The sequence below is a fragment of the Manacus candei genome, unplaced genomic scaffold (assembly GCF_025592945.1).
Source record: "Manacus candei isolate 608988 ecotype Guabito, Panama unplaced genomic scaffold, ASM2559294v1 h1tg000033l, whole genome shotgun sequence".
NCBI classification, from domain to species: domain Eukaryota; kingdom Metazoa; phylum Chordata; class Aves; order Passeriformes; family Pipridae; genus Manacus; species Manacus candei.
In genome coordinates, this window is record NW_026138081.1 from 11,482,182 (window position 1) to 11,503,678 (window position 21,497).

At 42.4% G+C, this 21,497-nt stretch overlaps 1 protein-coding gene across 3 annotated transcripts; it reads left to right on the forward strand.

Moving 5' to 3' along the window:
• Nucleotides 1–580: 580 nt before the first annotated feature.
• SYT13 (synaptotagmin 13) lies at nt 581–21,251 on the forward strand. Of its 3 annotated transcripts, XM_051791736.1 has the most exons (7): nt 581–751; nt 932–1,118; nt 6,196–6,418; nt 8,302–8,442; nt 10,041–10,354; nt 14,475–14,604; nt 15,397–21,251. In XM_051791736.1, the coding sequence occupies exons 2-7, from the start codon at nt 936–938 to the stop codon at nt 15,699–15,701; spliced, it is 1,296 nt and encodes a 431-aa protein (XP_051647696.1). In that variant the 5' UTR covers nt 581–751; nt 932–935; the 3' UTR covers nt 15,702–21,251. The 3 variants fall into 3 exon arrangements, with proteins under 3 accessions (XP_051647696.1, XP_051647695.1, XP_051647697.1); XM_051791735.1 differs by having other exon boundaries at nt 581–1,118; XM_051791737.1 differs by having other exon boundaries at nt 581–1,118; nt 8,308–8,442.
• The last annotated feature ends 246 nt before the right edge of the window (nt 21,252–21,497 follow it).

Consider the following 21,497-nt stretch of genomic DNA (forward strand, 5'->3'; position numbering starts at 1 on the left):
AGACATCTAGCCCTTCAGGTCTATTCATGTACGTTTTTCTCCTGTGCTCACCAGCCCACTGCCTGACATCAGTGTGGTAAGCAGTATGACTAATATCTAGCATATGTTGTTTGCTTTCTCATTCCCTCCAGAGGAAGCAGCATATGCACTAGTGTGTCTTGTTTGGTAGGATTTTCTGCTGTCTTTTTAAATAGAGGTACTGGTCTGCATTGATCCTACAGAAAGCAGCCCCAAAAGGATCAGACTCTGTGCTTTAATGGGAAGGTGGTGAGGCATGAGACAGTGCTTAATTCTTGCTGTGTTTGTTCTCCCAGCCTCTGAAGAATGAGAAAGTTTTGCCTGACTTTCACACAGGCTTTACTCTGACTATAGAGTATCATGCAATGTTATCATAACACAGCTTCTCAGGCCAGCAGCTTTTGGCAGTCATTATCTTTGCCTTAAAACAGAAAAATTCAGTCTCTTGAGCATATCAGCAAGCCAGGCCTGAGAAATATTGCTAGTGAGCTGATCAAACATTTGGATGCACTTTCTGTGAGTTAGCTAGCAAGGCCAGCCCCTTCTGCTGACGTCTTTCCTCTCTATCACACATCAGACTTTTCCCAGTGGAGCTGGAGAACAGGCTTCAATGAAAACTGCCTGTTTGCAGTTACATGGAGATTGCAGGCATTACAATCACTATTTCCTTAACGTGACCTGGAGCAGAACCTCCATCATCAGGATAGAAAGGTAGCCTTGTTGCCTAGCAAAGGTAGGATGATTTATCTGTGTCTCTAGATTGGTCCCTTTTCTTTTCTGCACAACAGAATTGCTTTCAGACTTCCAAGGAGAATGAAGCCAGGCTAAAAATCGGAGTGGATGTGGGAGAGCTGCTCTTGCAGGGAGTAGGATAGTCACAGGGTTTCTGCTCTTTCTGTTCTGTGCAACGCAGGACAATGGTTTTGTCTGCTCCAGTTATAGCCCTGGGGGCTACCTTAGGGACTGCAACTAGCATCCTTGCCCTCTGTGGTCTCACCTGCTTCTGCAAATGCAAGCAACCTGGGAAAGGACTCTCAGAAAAGGACCAAGAGGAGGAGACGGAAAATCCTAAGCCCAGCGTGCTTCAGCCAGTCCAGCAAGTAAGACACAGTCTCTAATTTACTCTGTTATTTTTCTTAAATGCAGAGGTTGGGAATGCAACTCTTCTCTGTTAGGCTACTCAGCATGTGATTTATGCTGCCTGTTTATCTGCTTACTGTGTTCAGGATGTAACAACATGCTAGTGGGAGGAGGAGTGAGGGAAAAACAGAGATGAGCTGGGTAACACACAGAATTACCGGAGCAGGAGACAGCTGCCTCATTGCCAAAGAGAAAGCTGCTAATGGCAAAAATGGGGGAGAAGGACTGGAAATGGTGTTTAGCTGTCAAGATAGATCACAAGAGAAATAATTTACTGAGAGGAGAAGACTGGACTGTACCAGGTGGCATGCAGCATTGTGAAAAAGAGATGACTCCTGCTGAGATCTCATATAGCAGCTATTTAACTCTATTCAAAATATCTTACAGTTCTTACAGGATAGTTCCCTGTCAACAGTTGATTTCTTGTGAAAACCTTCCCTCTTCCTCCTCCCTCTGCCCCTCTAACTGAGGGAATTAATTATGTGAGAAGTTAAAAAAAGGCATTGAAATTACAATAAAAAGCAAGTAAGAATCTAGACTGTGATGACTGGACAATCTCATCACATTGTGAATTTCTTTTTCACTTACTGTAAGAGCAATGTGGAGTATGAAACATGTCAGGCATCCCTGTGTGCTCTTTTATTCTTGTTAGAATCCAAATGCTCTGATTTACTCCTGAGCTCATGCAAGAGAGAACAAGGGAAATTATAGGACACTTGTAATATACTTATTGATGGGAATCTCTTCTTCAAATGGAAATGTTAGATGATTTCCTTGGTTGACTATGGTCTTTAGCATGAGCTATGGTCAGTCTCTGAAAGTATTACCTATTGGCTGTTGCTCCTGATATCTGTATTTGCCTGCATCTTTTCACTTTCACTTAGCCATTTAACCAAGTGTTATGCCATATAGCCAATTCCAAAGGCCAGTGATCCATTGTATGTCTTTGTTTGTCTTTCAATTATTTGAGCTGCCTACTATTTTTGTATTCTTAAAGTGTGTAGCAGAAGTCTTAATTGAACTTCTCTGTAATGTTTGTAATTAAATATTCAGTCTCTCTTTGGCTTCCAATCTTAGGCTTTTAGTAGAAAAGAAACCGGGCATCTTTGTGCTCCTGTTACAGTTTATTCTGAGGTAAGATGACCAAATCTACAAACTATATTGTAAGAACTGGTGCAGATATACAGAATGGCATTACCAGAACTTGTGATTGCTGGAGAGGGAAAGGGAAGTGAGGAAGGAAGGCTCTGCTGACCATGGATTAACATCTGCGTGGAGTTTAGGACTTCTCAAGAGATTGCTGCTAATTCTGAGCCTTCATCCATGAGCATGGTGAATAACTCCTAGTACCAGTTTGCATTTTCTTAGGATGAATTTCTTCTGTTTGATAGCTTAGTCATGTCCTTTTCAGGCTCCTTTCTTGTCTTTTCTACCCTATACAGGGGATTTGCCAATGTCTGTATATAAGAATGTACAATGATGCTGAGATTTTCCAAGTTTACTGTTAATATGAATGAGAAATGTGTAACTTTGACAGTCATATCACTTTGTACAGCAATTTTTCTAGCTGTTCTCTGGAGCAATGCTATCCACAGATAACTTTACCTTGAGGTTCTTTCTACAAGAGACTTTTTGTTGTTGTAATCTAGCTCAGAAACATCTCAGATCTTTATTTTAATTCCATCCTTGGACTGGACTTCTTTTCTTTTATACGCCTTTTGGGAAACACCTTGTGAAAGTGTTAATCCACCCTGGACCTTGTCCACTGGCAAGTTATCCTGTTTACATGACTGAAATAAGCATTGTCTCCATATTGTCCAATTAAGCCTCAAGTACCCAACAGCTATTCAGTCATGGTCCTTACAATATTTTTACATTCATCAAGTTTTGCCATGATATACTCCAGTATTTGACCAACAAGGGTTCAAATTATTCAACCTGCCCTCAATGTATCACTACTAACTGAGTGATTGCATTCTTTTAGCATTGTAGACTTTTTAATTTGAAGTATTATTTCTAATGTTACTGGCTTTGGAGTTTTTTAAAGAAATCTGGACAAATTATAGCATCCAAGTGAACATTCTGTCACAGAAAGCGCAAAATGTTCTTAGTTTGCATATTCTGTATGTTTAGCAATTCTTTCCAATTAAAACAGTTTTCTTGCCAGGAACATGTATTTCCCTATGCTGTCACTGATTCAGAATCAGTCTATATACCTCCAAGGAATGAATCTCAATTTGAGTTTGGAGCATATGAAATTTTATCATCTCTGTCTATGTTGATAAATTGTTCTGTTGAGACTTTTTTCTGACTACATTAGTACACAGTATGTCTTAGTCAGTGTTTGACATACTTAATTATTGAAGGCTGTCAGGGCAACTGATTCAGATAAACAGAGATGACAAAAGAAAGATGAAGCAAGTCTGCATTTTATTCACTTGGCATGTCTCCCATGACAGCGATGCTTGTATTCGCTATAGACAGAGGCTCCCTGTGGACATGCCCTGCATACGTGAGGAGGAAGAGTTCAAACACAAAGATACATCTACAGAACAATGAAAAACTGCTGTAAATATGCAAAGTCTCAGCAAAGCCTGCAGAATGAAGATTCCTAAACACATGCAGCAATGGCAAAAATATCTGGCGCTTTGTTTGAGTGACACTGGCCAGGGACCCTGAAGGGTCAGTTGCAGCCTCCTTGCTACTTTTGGTGTATTTGCTTTCATGCATTTTTACAAAACTGTCTGAACTGTCCTGTTCATCTCTTTATTTAAGACACTGCTGCTGATTTGCAAAGAAAACTTCCATAGGGCACTGCTATGTAACTGGATTAGCAGATAGCACTTGGGAAAAGAGCTGGCAGCAAAATAATAAACAGAGGCAGATGCAGTTGGAAGAGAGGGTGGGCTAGTCCCACTGTGCTTGCATATGTCTCTCATCTCTAGTTCTACAGAGCAGACAGACAAGAGGAATATTTAGACCCAGTGGAGCTCTTAGTTGCTGTGTGCTGATGGATTTCCTGACTAAAGCCTGCCTGACTTTCAGCAAGAGAAGATTGTACTAGCAATACCTCAAACTTGTATGGTGTTTTCATCCCAAAGGATCTCAAAGTGCTTCATGTGCTAGCAGCACAGAGCAATGCAGGCATGGGGCTCTGGTGTGATGGCCAGTGCCTAGCAGGACAGCAGCCTTATGCAGCAGCTTCAGGATAGAGAACAGCAGAGACTGACCACCATGTCAGGCCCTGTATGTGTGCTAGATATAATGCCTCTGCACAACAAAAGCATCCTGTTTTTCAAGCTGTTATCCAGTGATTCCTCACATATTTTGCTTGGTTGGTTTGCTTTAATTTTAGAAGAATGGTTTTGGATGAGTAACTTCACATATCCTAGAGGATTGATGAGGCTCACATCTCTGAAAGAGAGATCTCACTTACAGGCCCACACCATATGACTTACGTAATATCTAAACTCAGCTGAACACTAGGTGAGGATGGCACACAGTGACATCTTTTTTTTTTCAACCTACTTCTCATTCAGACCCCTTAAAATTAGACAAGATAAAATGCTATATTACATGGTAAACTTCCTAAACACTGATACACTGGCTGCCTTGAGAAGATGGAATCACTGATCTAATTAATTCTCTACCACTGCCAAGTGTATGTAACCATGGTATCATGATCTCTATAAGCAGAATATGACTAAATAGCCAACATCCAAGACTGCTCTCTTTCTTCAGACTGTTTCTTGAGAAATAGGTATGCTTCCTCTGGGCATACAAGCTGGGACCTTGAAGTCCCAACACAGACAAGTGCTTCGGGCATCATCTACATTCATTATTAATAGGAAACAATAAGACTAATGAAAAACTTTAATTACAATTATGAACCTTTTCTGTCTCACTCTTAATCTTGACACAAAATAGGTTGGCAAGCAGCAAGGTTGGAGATAATCCCACTGCACAATAATCAACCAAAATGGCTGTTTTACTTCTGCTTTTTGTCTCTCATGTTTTGGAAACATTAATAAAATCTGTTGCAAGGATTGGGGTCATTTGCTAGTTAGCTTTTGTTTTTCCCCATTGATGAATCCAAACATAAATGAATCAGGAATGATTTCAGTTGTAAGCAGACTGGATTCTTTCTTGGGACACAAGGAAAAGAGAACTGTTCTATTCCACTAAAATATTTTTCTTTGTTTAGGGAGAACAATAATGCCTTTGTGCCAACCTTTGCTTGGACTCTCTGAGCATTGCACTGTCTTTCAGGTTCTTCTGCTCATCCCATGTTCATGATTCAGCAGGGAATTGAAATGTTAAGAACAAACTCAGGCACAAATCCAAATTTCAATCCTGGTGTAATAAAGAGGAAATGTGTGTCTGAGGGTCAGTTGGAGCTCTGGTCTAGAAAGCCAGGGGATAGTCCAAAAGGCTGAGATGACCATTTAATCAACTATTCTTGGTATTTCATTGCAGAGCTCATTTGTTCAACCAGTTCTCCTTTTTCTTATTATACCATGGTCGTACTTGATCCAAGTGACTATATGACCTGTCTCCCATTCTAATGCTTACTACATATTCAAAATATTCTAAAATTTGTGGATGGCTGTAGCCTCTTGCTCTTGGATTTGACTTCAAACATCAAGGTAAAAATCACCATGCATTAATCACAGCGGTTAATTTCTGTGCTAAGAGGAAACACAGACTTATGAAAAGATTAACTGGTACAGAAACAGAGGAAAAATCAAATTATAAGAACATATCTTTTTTTTTTTTTTTTTGGCAACCAGTAGAGAAATAAATCTGAAAAGACATACATCATGTAGACAAGACATCTACCAAGTAGAAGGGTATCAGCTTTGGTAAGAAAGTCTCTGGATGTACAGTTAGTGGTTTCTACAACCCAAGAAAAAAATGATGGTAGGACTGACCAGAGGCACCACTTTTTCTGTCTTTGTCTCAGCTCATTTAATGCTGTGAGAATTGGAAGAATTAGTCTAATTAGTTCAAAGTAATAAACAAGGTTTTAATTTTCAGTTCAACATCAAGAAAACCGCAGAGCCAGTACAGCCTCGAGCACTCCTGAAGTTTCCCAACATTTATGGCCCCAAACCAGTAGTAACTTCACCTGAAATTGTTAACTACACACAGTACTCTCTGAAGACAACAGAAGAACCAGCTACTGGAAAACATACTGGTTTGGATGAGAGTAGGATGAAGATACAAGTCAATGAAGAGCTGTTTGTTCTCCCTCAAAACGGTAGGAGCTTTTGGTCTTCAGACTAACAATTGCTTTTCTGGGTGTAGATCTGTGATAGTTCTGAACATAATGTGATTTTTCTTAGAGAAATAAATGTGAAAATGAAAATATTGGATGGTTTTCATTCTCCTTTTATGAGCACTGTGAGTTCTGTCTTGGATACATTTGTTTAATAGAAGGTAGTCATGGAGTTCATCAGAACATTCAGATAACAAAGCTGTATTGTGTCTTAGTGCAATGTGTTTTTTTTAACTGAACATCTTTTGTGTTGAAGAATCTGGCTCACTGGTAGCAAACAGTCTGTAGAAAAGTGCATTTAGTGCAGTTTTACTGAGAGCAGTTGCCAGAGTATGTGTGAAATATCTGGCAAAAACTGGGCAGAGTATCTCCTCCAGGACAAATGCTAGCTGTCCAGCAACTGTCCTTGTCAGGGACAGTGGGGGTTGAAGCTTATAACTTTCTCTACTCCTTTTTTTCCGCTGGTTTGGTGAGATGGTCTTGGTTTTTTCTAATGTGCAGTGAAACTGAAGGCTGACACCTCAAATATTTTTGCCACACAGAATTCCTGTTTCCTATCCAGCCCAAAGGGTTACACTCCAAAACCTGAAACATAAGATTCCTGGAGCCTGAGAGAAAATGCAATGTTAATTATATACATCTGGCAGCATAGCTGGGTTGCTTCCATACTGATTTTTAACTTCACAGCTATCTTTTAACAGGACAATTGACTCTTCTGGCTATCATGCTAATAAAACCTTCCTGAAGATTTGCCAGAGAGCCAATGCCATCTGTCATGATTTTTATTGAATACTCTTTTTGGTTTTTTTTTAATTGCTTGAGATTATATTTTTACCATTCTGGAAGGATGATTGCTACATTCAACCCCCCATCCTGAGACTTATGAGTATGGAAAAGAAAGTGCCATGGGAAGCAGCTGCATTGGAGGAAGAGACTGTCTGAGGCACATCCTTAGGTGTCAGGAAGAAGATTATAGGGTGAGAGAATGAAGAATGATGGCTGCATTTAGGCTAAAGCTTTATGTAAGTGTGTTGGTGTAAGAGCCTCTCTGCACTGCTAATGGTACAAGCAAGTTTCCTTCCTGCTGTGCCTGATTTCGTAGCTCAAGTGATGCTAAAATTAAGCAAGAATGGTTGCATTCTCCTTTTGATGCCACAATGAACTGGTCTAAACTGTGTCTCAGATTTTCAGAAGGAAATGTGCTGCTCCCAGTATTGTTTTCCATGTGAATCAGAACTGACCTGGCAGATTACAGCTTTTGATGACAAAAATCTCTGGCTTCTCTTTAGTCTTGCAACTTGCTTTATTTCAGTATGAAATACATGCTCAGCTCCAAAATCACACATGAAAAACTGTCTCCTGGATTCCCAAATTCATTGTCTTCAACTTGATCAGGTGCTATGAAATTAGATGTCTTTTGCGTGACAAAGACTTTGTTAAAATCTAAAAAAACTTTTAGAGAGGCCTGACCTAATGCAGAATTACATAGCAGCTCAAAAGCAGACTCACATTCTCACTACAGAGAATATAAGATTCAATTTAACAATGCAAGTTAAAACAACATTAAACAATATAACAAGTAATGGGTGTCATTTAGACGCCTTGGCCTAAGAACAAGGTAAAAGAACCATGATAAAGCACAATGTGGTAGACTGCAAAAGTCTTGTCCAGGTGCTGTAGAAAGAGCTGAAAGTGTGAGTAAACAGAGCAAAAATGAGATATGATGATGGAGGAAGAAGGAAAATAAATTATATTCCTGCATAAAAGGTGCAGGATAGTAAGACTTTTAGAAAAGCTGAGTCAAGACAAGGTGGATTAGTTCTCTTGGGAAGGTGAAGACCTGCTTGCTAAAGGGGTTATTTCAGTTCCAGGTGTGGTAAAGGATGTGTGTGTCACAGAGCACTTGAACCCTGAGAGAGCAGCCAGCTGTAACCAGGCCCCCGAGCTGCACTACTCCCTTGCGTATGATCAACAAAGAGCCGAGCTGCGTGTGGCACTTCTGGAAGGTAAGGGGCAGAGACCTGATCCGAAGGTACAAGACACCTATTGATTACATTTATAGAAAGTTCCCCTCCTACCTTAAAACCAACATGTGTTCTCAAGACCACTGCATGTTTCACTGGTTCTGGGCTTGTGGAACAGAAGTATCTGGCAATGTCGCTGCTCGAAGCAAGAGTGCAGGGCATGGCTTGGGAACAATTGTTTGCACAGCTCAAAAGCAGAATTCAGGAACCATGATGGGTTCCTCCAATCCCAGACATGGTACAAAGCAACCTCTTCTTTTTATATTTTCCTTTGGGGGTGGAGGGGAAGGGGGTTACTATCTCCTTCCTCTCTACCTTTCATTCTTCAACCTGACCCACTTCCTACTGCCTCTTCCTCAAGTCAAATCAAAGGCTGAGCTGGAGATGCCAGACTTATTTTAAGGAAGAACCCTCTGTCTGTGCTTGGCCAGGCAGCCAGGTTCTGTGTCACACTCTGAAGTGGGAACTGACAACTGTAACAGCTTCTCCACTCGGGGTTGGAGCATCATCAGTTCCTCTGGGAAAGTAAAATAAGCTGACTGAATAATTCATGCACAGTGCAGATCTCTGTGGAAACCTAATCAAATCACACCCTCTGAAGTGAGAACTGAAAAGGTGCTGAATGGCAGCCACTGCTGTGGGCCTGATGCCAGCAGCAAGCACACAGCTCCCCTCCAGCACGGACACCCACGCCTGCTGGCTGCCACCCTGGCACTCCTGTGTCCATGCTCCTCCCTGGGTACCCTACTGCCACCAGGGAAGGGGCAGGGTCTGCTCCCTAGTTCTGTTCCCCTGAGAAGCCAGGAGAGCCCTTTGACCCATGCCCTGCGGTCCTGGCAACTCAGGAGCAGCTGTCCTTGGACTGACTGCAGCAAGGACAGCAGTTTTTTCCATGAAGTCGTGATGCTCCACAACCCCTTGGAGAAAGGTGTGGTCCTCTTGCTGTGGAGAAGATAGTGCAATTCTGTTGATGCAACTGAAGAGTGTGAAATGCCATGCTCACTCTAGGCTTTTCAACATAAAAGCAATATAAAATTAGGGATGAGTGTCTCTTGACACAGATCTGTTGGGCTGCGGGATAGCTTCTGACAGATTCATTTACCAGTGGTTGAACGAGCTGACTTATCCCCCACTGGCCTGCAGGGATGGATGTGTGCCAAGGGGGAGGTCTATCCCATTTCTGATGTCTGTGACTGATCTTCCTGCTTTTAAAGTCTTTGTAAGAAGCTCTTTTTGTGTGCCAAGGTAAAAGTAAATGAGAGCTGCCAATCCCTGTGCCATGCTGTCTTATCTCCTTGCTGTTCTGCATCTTTCAACAGACCATGTTCCCTTGAACTCAGCTGTTACTCTCCCAAACACTAGCAGCATCCTTCTGCAGTGGCAGAAGGACAGGGACATTGTGTAGCACGAGGAAAACACCACAGCATGAGCCCACAGCTTAGTCTGCCCCATGCAAGCAGGAACAGGGATCAGTGTCTATGTAGATGTTTTATTTTATGGCTCTCATAAAATAAGCAATTTAGCCACAGATATTTCAGGGCTGTCTTTTGTGAGAGGTCCTTATTATCAATCTTTTCCAGCTATGCATGGCAGAATGACTGTGGACCAAGATGCTGGCTGCCATTGTTACATACTGGGCACATTGGTGAGAAAGTCTGGTATTGCTGAGGCTCAGACAGAGCTGAAGAAGAAGGTACTTCACACTCTTTGGGAGGAGGTCCTGCGATTTCCATTAACTGAGGAGGAGATGCCAGAAGGGACACTGACTCTCACACTGAGAAACTGCGACAAGTTCTCCAGACACAGCATTGTGGGGGAACTCAAACTGAACCTTGCTGAGATGGAGGAATCCTTTGGGAAGGCCCAGTGGGAAAGGCTAAAGAGTCCAGAGAAGGTACGGACTCAGTCTGTGTTGGTAGTCCAGAAACCCTAATGATTAATAGTTTGGACAAGAGAAGCCCTTTTGCTAGATGGCTCCATATGGGTGGGTGGCTTTATTTGTTTGGAGCAGATTTAGAGGGGTGATGTGGGACCACAGAGGTCACTCAACAGTGCTCTGTGATCGTCTGTAGATAACCATTTCGGAAGCAGAGGCCCATCAACCCAGTCCTTCCATCTACCGCTCCCAGCAGTTAACATGTGTCACAACTCCCTCAGCTCCTCCTCAACACCGTGACAATCTGACACTGACATCTGTAATTCAAAAGATATGTCTAGAAAAAGGTGTGCGAGTTTCTGAGAATTTGTGATACAGGACCACAGTGGCAAGAGCTGAAATACCAGAGTGCCTATAGAGCCCGATGGAGGGACTCTGCAAAGCAGTGTATTGGTAGGGCACACGGTGGCATTCCAGGGAGCCTTAAGCTAGGAGTCAAATACATTGTTGGGACCAAAATGTTGGACTGAAGACCACTTATTCTTACTAGGATCAATCCACAACAATCATTCATTACACTGTGTTGGGTTTCTTAAACATCAAAACCTTCCTTTCCTTCCTTATCCACATCTTCCCAGCAGCATAAACAGGGAAAATGGAAGGAAGTATTCCAACAGTACTTGAAGTAGGTAAAGGGGATGCTTCATGAGCACCAACTTTTTGCACAGTTCCTCAGAAGTCTTTCTCCTGCCATGGACTGGGCTATTCTTCTAGCAGCAGCAAGACCCTTAACATGGCAGCAGGGTGCTGCTATTGCTGCTGCTGGTACATCACAACAAATCACAACCTGTTGTACTCTGGTGTGGTATGAGGTGAGCAATGCAAAACAACACCAATGCTGTCGCTAAGCATCATAAAATAAATTACTATCTGTCACCATCAGGGGTGAGGGCTCTCCACTGAGCTGGCCACAGACCACAGAGTTAGCATTTCTGATTTCCAATAATGCTGATTTATCTGATCACCACTTGAATACTAACAGGACTGTCCACCCTAAAAAAACATCTGGCAGAGACAGAGGCAGCAGAAACAAATGTGTGGTCTAAATTAGTTTAATAAACTTCAAGCACAAGGCTGAATATTTGTCCAATATCTGTAACCCTCCCCTTGATCTCCATACTGAAGCATCTGCTTTTTCAGCAGTACCCAAGACCCTGTTCACAGCAATGGTCAGTTGCCACTGCAGTGCACATGAAGGAGTCCTGACATACTGGGAATTCTGCCTTGGTCCAGCTTCACAACTACACATAGGAACAGGGCAGCATTCATTTCTTCTCCAGGCTGACAGCACAAGGTTAGCACCAACAGTACTGCTGAACAGTGCCCCAGTTTGAGCTGAGGATGTGAAGTGAAAGCTGAATTTGCGTCATCTGGGACCTGAGAGAGCCAACCATTGCACAGATAGCTTCTGTATACAGATCCTGAATCATTCATTGAGAACCAGAGGGAGGGAGTGAGGAAGAGCTGTTCAAAAAAGAGGAGCTATTTTTGACAGCATTCATCCAGGAACAAAGTTACTGAGCTTCATTACCTTGAAATGCCAGGAAGGGCAGAAATTTCATTTGTACCTTCCCAGTAATTCCTCCACACCCAAGGGAAGGAGCTCAGAGTGCAGCTTACAGCCAACCAGGTAATGCAATTATCATTCAGGAATTCATGGAGTCCTGTGAGCAATGCAAAGCATAGATGCTGTAGACTGATAACCTTATCTTGTCTTCCTTCCCTCCCACTGCTTTGTTAATGATTGTGATGATAGTGGGTCCTTGCATAGCAACTTCCTTCGATTCCATGGTGCCCTGCACGTAATTCACTGATGACCCCTTGATGCTTTTTATCTTTACTGCATAGAAAGGAAGACTGAAGCTCTGATGGTTGTATGAATTGGAAAGACTGCAGCACAAAATGCAGGTTATGGATTTAATAGAAAAACTGAAACAAAAGAAAACAAAACCCAGAAAGGGGAAAGAAAATTACCTTCAAGCAAAGCTCCAGCAGAGACCAATCATTGCAGGTTTTGGTTTCATGTGGATACAGGCTGGTCAAAAACTTGATCAGGATACTAGGAGTTAGAAAGTCATAAGCACAAGATGTGATCTGTGTACAATGTGTGCATTTGTGTGGGTGTGCATACACGTATGCATACGTGCACATCTACAGAGCCCTACTCCCTCCCAGTCTCCACTGTATCTCTCTGTGCCTGGAGCTATAGGAACCAAACTCTAGCCAAGAGCTATAGAATGGGACCTGGGTGAGATGTAGTGAGGACAAATACACAAAAGCAGCTTATGACTTGCTTAAACTCTGGGTTTTTATTGAGGTGGCGTTTGGGTTTGTCCCCCTGTGTATGAACACCTATTATTTTGTAGTGAACATACAGGCATCTTAATCTCTCCCTGGTTTTACGCATGGTTTTATTTAAGGTCCGCATCAATTTAAGACAGGATTTATGTAAGAGAAATGCATATGAGCCCTTCATTGCTACCTGACTGCATGAAAAAAAGATTTATTTGGGCTGACTTAGGATTGAATTTCAAGTTTCCTTGCTAATGGCCTCCCACCTGATTTTGCAGGACAAATTAGTCATTCAAACCAGACAGCGATGACAGCCACGTTTTCTGGAGAGTCAATCAGCTCACAGGGAGTATACAGGGGCCTGTCCTTGCCTGTTTCGAGTATCGGTCTGAAAACTTAATTTGAAATATTTATGGCTCACTTAGTACCAAGAGTGCAGAGCACAGAAATGGCCTAGAGAAGGGCTGTCTGTCCTAGAGGATATAGAGCATGCTAAGGAGTCCAAAGGGAGTCCATTGAATTGACATTGGCTTTCTGTGACTGTTCTGGGTCATTAACCTCACACTAAACCAGATTTCTGTCACAAGCTCCTACTCACTGAGAGAATAACTACTCCACTTTCATCCTTTGCCATGGGCTGTCAGGTCTGCACACAACCGCATGGGATTTCTCTCCTTCCCTGCTGGCTCCTGAGGAAGAAGCTGCACTGCTCTCCCAGAGGAGAGTGGTGGTGGTGTGGCTGCCTCTAGGCTTCTGCCTCCGGGGCTGCTTGTACAGGTCAAGTGGGAGGGCAGGGCAAAAAGATCAGAGGTTAAGAGGACAATAAAGAAAGGGAAAAGAGAAAGAGAAAAAAAAAAGAAAAAGAAAAAAAAAAAGAAAAAAAAAGAAAAAGAAAAAGAAAAAGAAAAAGAAAAAGAAAAAGAAAAAGAAAAAGAAAAAGAAAAAGAAAAAGAAAAAGAAAAAAAGAAAAAGAAAAAGAAAAAGAAAAAGAAAAAGAAAAAGAAAAAGAAAAAGAAAAAGAAAAAGAAAAAGAAAAAGAAAAAGAAAAAGAAAAAGAAAAAGAAAAAGAAAAAGAAAAAGAAAAAGAAAAAGAAAAAAGAAAAGAAAGTCTCCTGCAGGGGCAGGAGGGAGAGCTGCTCAGAGTCCTGAGAGAAGGCAGGTGGGAAGCAAGAGTACACTACTGTGCCAAGCTCACGGAGGATTTTGTCTTGGCTGGGTTTTTTCCCATACCAACTAGGGTGTCAGAGAAGGTGTAGATCCAGCTCCCAGTCTGACTCAGTCCTGGGCATCACCTGTGTTTTCCCAGGGAGCCCTACACTTCTGCTGGGCAGCATGGGCTGGGGGCTGTGTCCATCAGAGCCTCCTGAGAAATGAAGCAGCTGAAACAAAAAGTGAATTATGAAAAGCAGTAATGGAAGTAGTGGAAATAAATACAGGGCAGCTAGGTGGTTTCTCAAAATAGAAGTAGCTGACTACTTGCATTGTATTCCAGACCCAAATCTTCTTCTGACTAAATATTCCACTAAAAGTCAATGTTAGGAAGCAGTTACTTTCCAGCAACATAAGAATTCAGTAACATGATTGGGGCCTTATGAGTGGAGGAGCCTTTCAGGTATGTTTGGATGGTTTATTCTCATCTAGTGTAACAGGAAAGACCTCCTGTACAAAGACAGAGAGACAACTTGGTTGGTTCATGGCCTTCCACCCATCAGTCTTGTACTTAGTTTTCCTAATGTTATGCCAAGACTGTATAAAAAATAAACCCTTTCTATGTTTCCATTTCCAGGAGCCGTCCATGGGCCACGGGGAGGTTCTGCTCTCTATTAGCTACCTGCCAGCAGCTAACCGCCTTCTGGTGGTGATCATTAAGGCTAAAAATCTCCATTCCAAGCAGCTGAAAGATCTACTTGGCAGTGGTGAGTGTAATAGCAAGGAAATAGAGACTGTTGCTTCTGCTATTATGTAAATCTAGAAAGAAAGTGGGAAGGGTGATGTTCAGCAGGAAAAAAAAAAAAAGTTTGGCTTAGAAAGCCAAAGAGATTTGAATAATTTCTAAAAAATGAAAACCAAATATGCCCAAGATCAATATTTCTTATGTGGTCTCTCTCAGACTGATGTCACCAGTGTCAATTCTCTTGCATTTTTGGGTGTAGTTTTGGGCACCACAAAATAAAAAGATCATTAAGCTCCTGGAGACCATTCAAAGGAGGGCCACAAGGATGGTGAAGGATATGGAGGGGAGGCCTTACGAGGAGCAGCTGAGGTCATTTGGTTTGTTCAGCCTAGAGGAGATGAGACTGAGGAGAGACTTCATTGCAGTCTACAATTTCCTCATGAGGGGAAGAGGAGGGGTAGGTACTGATCTCTTTGCTGCAGTGACTAGTGACAGGACTTGAGGAAACAGCACAAAGCTGAGTCAGGGGAAGTTTAGGTTGGATATCAGGAAAAAGTTTTTTACTCAGAGGGAGGTTGAGCACTGGAACAGGCTCCCCAGGGAAGTGGTCACAGCACCAAGCCTGTCTGAGTTCAAGAAGCTTTTGGACAATGCTTTCAGGCACATGGTGTGATTCTTGGGGTGTCCTGCGTAGGGGTAGGAGTTGGACTTGATGGATCCCTTCCAACTCAGCATATTCTAGTCTAGTATAGTCTAGTCTAATCTATTTGTTGCATGCTCATTAATTTGGTGTCTTTTTCAACTTCCTATACAGATGTTTCTGTCAAGGTGACACTGAGGCATCAGTCCTTGAAGCTGAAGAAGAAGCAGACCAAACGTGCAAAACACAAGATCAACCCAGTGTGGAATGAGATGATCATGTTTGAGGTGCCTCATGAGCTCCTGCGTGCCTCCAGCGTAGAGCTGGAAATGCTGAGCCAGGATGGCGCTGGCCAGGGCCATGTGCTTGGCAAGTGCAGTCTGGGCTTACATGTCACAGGTACAGAGAGGAACCACTGGGAAGAGATGCTGAGGAACCCCAGGAGACAGATAGCCATGTGGCACCAGCTCCACATGTAGGCTCATCACGATTACTGACAAGATTTACACCAGGCCTCCAAGCCTGGGGGAATAAGTTGCATTCCACCTTCCATCTTCCCCTCCTCAAAGTTTCTCAGCACAGCACTCTTATTACATCACCCTTCTCTGATTTTCCTGCCCATCCTGGCCAGAGAAACTGTCTGAAAAAGGTATTTAAAGGATAATCTCTCACCTAATTAAGTGGTTGCCTCAAACAAGAGGTTTGGCTGCCTGGATGATTTGAATGAATTTTATTAGCCTGCCCACTGTCATTTCAGTGAGGTCCCTGTTTCTGTAGCAGAGCAGAGGGGAGCAAAGTTACCATGGAACTGTAAGCCACTCATTGGCATCTGGCACTGTCCCCAGGTCCCTTGATGAGTGCTGGCTCCATAATCACACACAACTGTTGTACCAGTTACTGCTTCTCATAATACCTTACAAGACTGAGAGAAATGAAGATCACAGGACTAACTGTCATGGCAGACACAAAGTATCAGTATGAAAGAGAGAGTGAAGCCAACGTGCAGTAAAGGGATACCTAGAAAAAGATACAGAACTAAGGGAGAGAACAGAGAAAGAGGAAAGGGTGAGACAGTCAACACCATCATCCTGTGCAGCCTTTGAAGCAAACACTGCCAAACAAGAAGTCAAACACCTTACTTCACTTTTGTTTCCTGGAGAGTTCAATACCTTGTATTTAGGATTCATGAAAACTGCTGAAAATATGAATGTTTCAGGACCCTTTAGCAGAATGCCTATATCCTTTTATCTTTCTATGGTGTCACCCAGGAAGACCCTAAACACAGACAAAAAGTTATTGTCGACGTTACCTCCAAAAACTTGGACCAAATCTTTCTGTTTACTGCCATCTTTCCTGTTTGTTTTTTTTTTCTGAGCTAGAAAGTTTCAAATACTCTAAATATATTTCACGCAACATCTAAAACTAGGTAAAAGAAGTGGGATCATTTCATACCTTAGCTGCTGATGGATGGTTTTGGTTTGACAGTTACTATTGCACTCAAATATTCATACCAGCATTACTCGAAGACAACCATTAAGAACTGCCATGTATTTCATCACTTCCAGACAGAAGGAATTCACTGAACAGACAGACTCTCCAAGGCTTGTTTTTTCTGTGTGCACTTTCAAGATTTGATGTGGCTTAAATGTTACTTTTTACTGCCATTTTTGGGTATGTAGATGGACTGAAAGTCTGGCATCAGCAGTGATGATGTCATGACCCCATAAGCACACTGTCTGTCCTACTACTTCAAGGGACTTCCATGGGGACAAGGCACCCAAAAATCTGAAAACAGAACCATATAGTCCACAGCACTAAAAATCTCAGAGAACTTCATACTTGCTGGGTCAGATTGACCCTCCATTTAAATCAAAATACTAAGCTAAGCTTTATTTAGCATCCAGCCCATTTTGATGGTGCAGTCAAATAAGTCTAGCAGATAGTCAAGTGAAGGCTGCCATCCTGTTGGCAAAGGGAAAACACCAGAACCAGTGTCTGAAAACTGGCTGATGCACCAGGCACAAAGGGTTATGAACAGGGGAATGACGTTCAGCTGGAAGTCAGTAACTAGTGGTGACGCAGGCTGGTAGTGAGACTGACACTGTTTACCATCTTCATAAATGAGCTAAACAATGGGGCAGAGCATGCCCTCAGTAAGTTTGTAGATGGCACAAAACTGGGAATATTGGTTGAAAGGTGAGGCAGTTTTGCTGACATTCAGAGGGATGCTGAGAGGCTGGAGAAATGGGCTAACAGGAACCTCCTGAAATTCAACAAGGAGAAGGCAAAGTCCTGTACCTGGGGAAGAAAAACTCCATGCACCAGTGAAGAAGTGAGGGCTGACAACCTGGAAAGCAGCTTTCCAGAAAAGGATCTGGGTGTCCTGGTGGACACCAAGTTGAACATGAGCCAGCAGTGTGGTCTTGTAGCAAAGAAGGCCAACAGTGTCTTGTGCTGCGTTAGGACAAAAATTGCCAGCAGGTCAAGGGGGGTGACCCTCCCTCTCTATTCAGCTCTGGTGAGGGCACATCTGGAGTGCTGTGTCTAGTTTTGGACTCCCCATTGCAAAACAGATATGGAGTTTCTGGAAAGAGTGTAGCAAATGGCTATGAAGATGTTTAAAGGATTGGAGCATCTTCTATAAGAGGAGAGGCTGAGAGAGCTGGAACTGTTTAGATCAGTCTGTATAGATACCTGATCTGGGAGAGGACAAAAGAAGATAGAGCCAAACTCTTTTCAGTAGTGTCCAGTGACAGGACAAGAGGCACAGGCACAAATTGCAATATAATAAATTCCATTTGAACACATGAAAAAAATTAAAGAAGAAAACCCCATTTCAGTGTGAGGATAGTCAGATACTGGAACAAGTTTCCAAGAGAGGTTGTTGGGAGTTCTCATCCTCAGAAACACTCAAAATCTGATGGGATATAGCGTGACAAACCTGCTCTAATTTATCTCACTTTGAGCAGGGCTGGGTTTGGACAATATGATCTCCAGAGGCCCTTTGTATCCTCAGTAATGCTGTGACTGTGAAGAGATTGACAATGTTGATGCACACTGAAAACTATTATCTTTATACTACTATTCCCTTTATGGGTGGTGTAGCCAGGAGTTACAGGATCATTTTGGAGATGATAAAACCAGCTTTGACCAAGCAGACAAACAGAAAAGCTAAGTATGCCAATAAATATTATGTCCAATGTTTTAATCTCTGATATTGATCTACTGGCTAGAGGAGACGTAAACAAAAAAGAAAAATGGTTTCTTTTTTTGTTCTATGGGATTTTATTTATTAACAAAAAGCTGTAGGATACTGTGTGTAAACTAGACACAGGGGTCTAGTGGATAGTGAATTCTTAATAGTTGCTGTGATCATGATTCGCTTGTAGATATACCTATAAATTTGGAATAATTGTTTCAATTTAAGTGCAAAATTCATTGGAATGTTGGCCTACTCTACGTATAGGTTCCTGTCAGCACTGTGATTCTTTTGGGGATAATGACAAGAAGGATAACTTCACGGTAGGATACTATCTGGCTGGTGCTGGAAAGCCTGAAGGCCCAAATATTTGCCTTGCTGCCAAGAGATTCCTCTAGCTCTGCATCCTGCTTATTTTACTGAGACTTTTATAACATCTTGATGGCTGATTGTAAACAACATTATCTGCCTGTACCCTGGTGATTTTGGCACACCCTGTAATAGATAGCAGTCCTATAGCACTTAAAAGCATAGCTCCTCAGAACCTGACTTAGCTGTGACAAAACAATGTCCTCTTTTACAACAAAATCTTAACCACAAATCTGTCTTAGGAGCAAAGTGGTGTCATCAGTGTTAATGAATGGCATTGTTTCCTCCTTTGCTGCAGTGGGATTTAATGGGAAAGAGAGAAAGAGTGAAAATGCATGCATCTTTCCCAGCTGGATCATTCTTGTTGCCTGGCATTTTAGCCTGGAAAGAATATTCTTCGCCATCAGTGCAGCCTGAACAAAGGCTGCCAGGCGTCCCTGGAAGGAGGCAACCACTCACCGGGACTGACAGCAGACATGGACACATAATGGGTGTGAGGAGCTGAGGAATGCTGCGTACGTGTGTTACCGGAGGGGCAGGGATGCCCAGCCCGGCTCTTCTGAACTCTGCTAATTGGAGCTGTTTGTCATCACATTCAAGCGTCTGTCCAGGGCTCTGCCCTCATCCCTCTGAACTGCCTGTGTAGCAATACTTGTGTGCCCCTGAGTCTCAGCACCCCAAGGGCCAGAGGTGCTAAACTGCCCTAGCAGACAAACAGCGGGGAGTGGTTTTGGTAGATGACAACATCATGAATATAAACGCGAAGTATTTGGAAATGCCATTGTATCAAGCAGCTTCAGCAATACAAGTTGTCCAAGTATCATTGAAGTGCAATAAGGCCAGAGGATGGAGCCAGGCAGCCCTACAGTTTTCAGTTCGTGGAGCTGAAAATACAGGAGGATCATTAAACACCACTACGTATTAAATTAAAGACTGCTGCTTATAAATTGCATCATAAGAGAAGAGGGAAAAAAAAACAGTTATGGCAATTAATGTTCCTAAGATATATGTGTGACCAAAAGCAGCCATTAGAGTCCCCAATGGCTAGTCTGTGGTTGGACTGGTTATTATGCCTGCTATAACCATTAACATGAAGAAGCTGGAAGCCAAGAGACTGTAGGGAGGAAGGGAAAAAAAAAAAAAGGAAGGTATGGGGCAGTCTACTTGGTCAGAATGAATGATACTTTTCACTAAGGGCCAGATTTGTGAGTTTCAGGACAGAGATCCCTCATCCAGTGACAAACCCAAACATCATGCCTATTTGTAAAACAGAATGAGAAATGCAGCTCCCCTATTGTATCCAGCTTCCCCTGGGAGAGGTGGTCTCCTGATGTGGCCTCTGCTCAGAGGAGGGGACTGAGAGGCCAGAGGAAATAACCTGTGACTACATTAAGGAGTTCCTTGGTTAAAATATAGATTGTAGCTGTATTTTGCTTTGCCTTGACCTGCCCTCAAAGCTGGATCTTCCCAGGGAAATTATCTACTTTGATTTTAGGCAATTTCTGCTTGAGTAGAAGGATTAATAAGCACAAGTCATCAATAGTCACCAAAATATCTCTGGGATGTTTTAGACTCATTACTACTCTCAGCACCCTTCTCCAGTTGTAAGGGGAGTGGTTAGAGCTGCTCCCCTGTAAGGGTAACACTTTTCCAGTGCAGAGTTTTCCCCTCAGTTGTTGTCCCAAATATCCTTGCATTGTGATAGGAACCATGTTTGCTTTGCAGAGAGGTAATACATCAGAAAGTAATGGAAAATTCCCTTCAACAGGGTTGGGAAAATTTTCAGGCTCTACTATTCTCCTAGATACTACTGTGCTTTCAACATCTTGTTGAACAGTACCTTGCATTTTGCTAGCATCTCTCATCAGTATTATCTGGAAGTAGTGTTCAAAACCACTAATTTTTTTTTTTTCAGAATGAAGTAGGTTGTAATTTGGGCTCTAGAAATATAGCCCAAGGTTTGCCCAAATTTTCCTGAAGTCTGAGTTGAGTACAATAACTTAATACGAGCTGGAAGCTAAGTGGCTTGGACCATGCTTCTTGTACTCTTTTGAAGGTCAGTTTGAAGTTTGGTTGAATTAAAGGACAGAGCTTTGATAGCATTTTTCATGTGTTTCAGAATTTAACTAGGTATTAAAATGTATTTGGTTCATGTGCTGAAAGATAAATGTGATCAGTAAATAGTAACACTCGACACAATATTATTTCTTCTGTTTTCAAAATGCACAAGAATAGTAACAAAGTGAAATAGTGATGTGTGGCCTTTCAGCATGAAGAGGCTTTTTTACTTACTTGGTCCTTTAGTGTCCCAGTGTGTTTATTGTACAGAGCCAGATATTGTTTGTCAAGACCGTATATTGTTCTCACAATCCAAAGCACAAAACCAGAGCATGATGCTCAGCCATTGTGTCTAATATTACAGTACATCTAAAATACTGCAAGTAAATAATTCCAAACTGTACCAACACTGTGTCTGCATTGTTTACTCTAGGGTAAGTCCCCTCTGCTTGCAGGTCATGTCAGGGGTACAGAGTGCTGGGATGAGTTAACAGAAGATCCTCTGAAGGGTGTCATCAAGGGATGGGTATATGAGAAGGGAAGCAGTCAGCAATAGAGTCCTATCCTGGGCATGCATAGGCAATCTATTGGCTTCTTCAGCAAGGTGGCAGGTAAACAAAGCTGTAAAGGCTTTCCAGCAGCTGCAAGG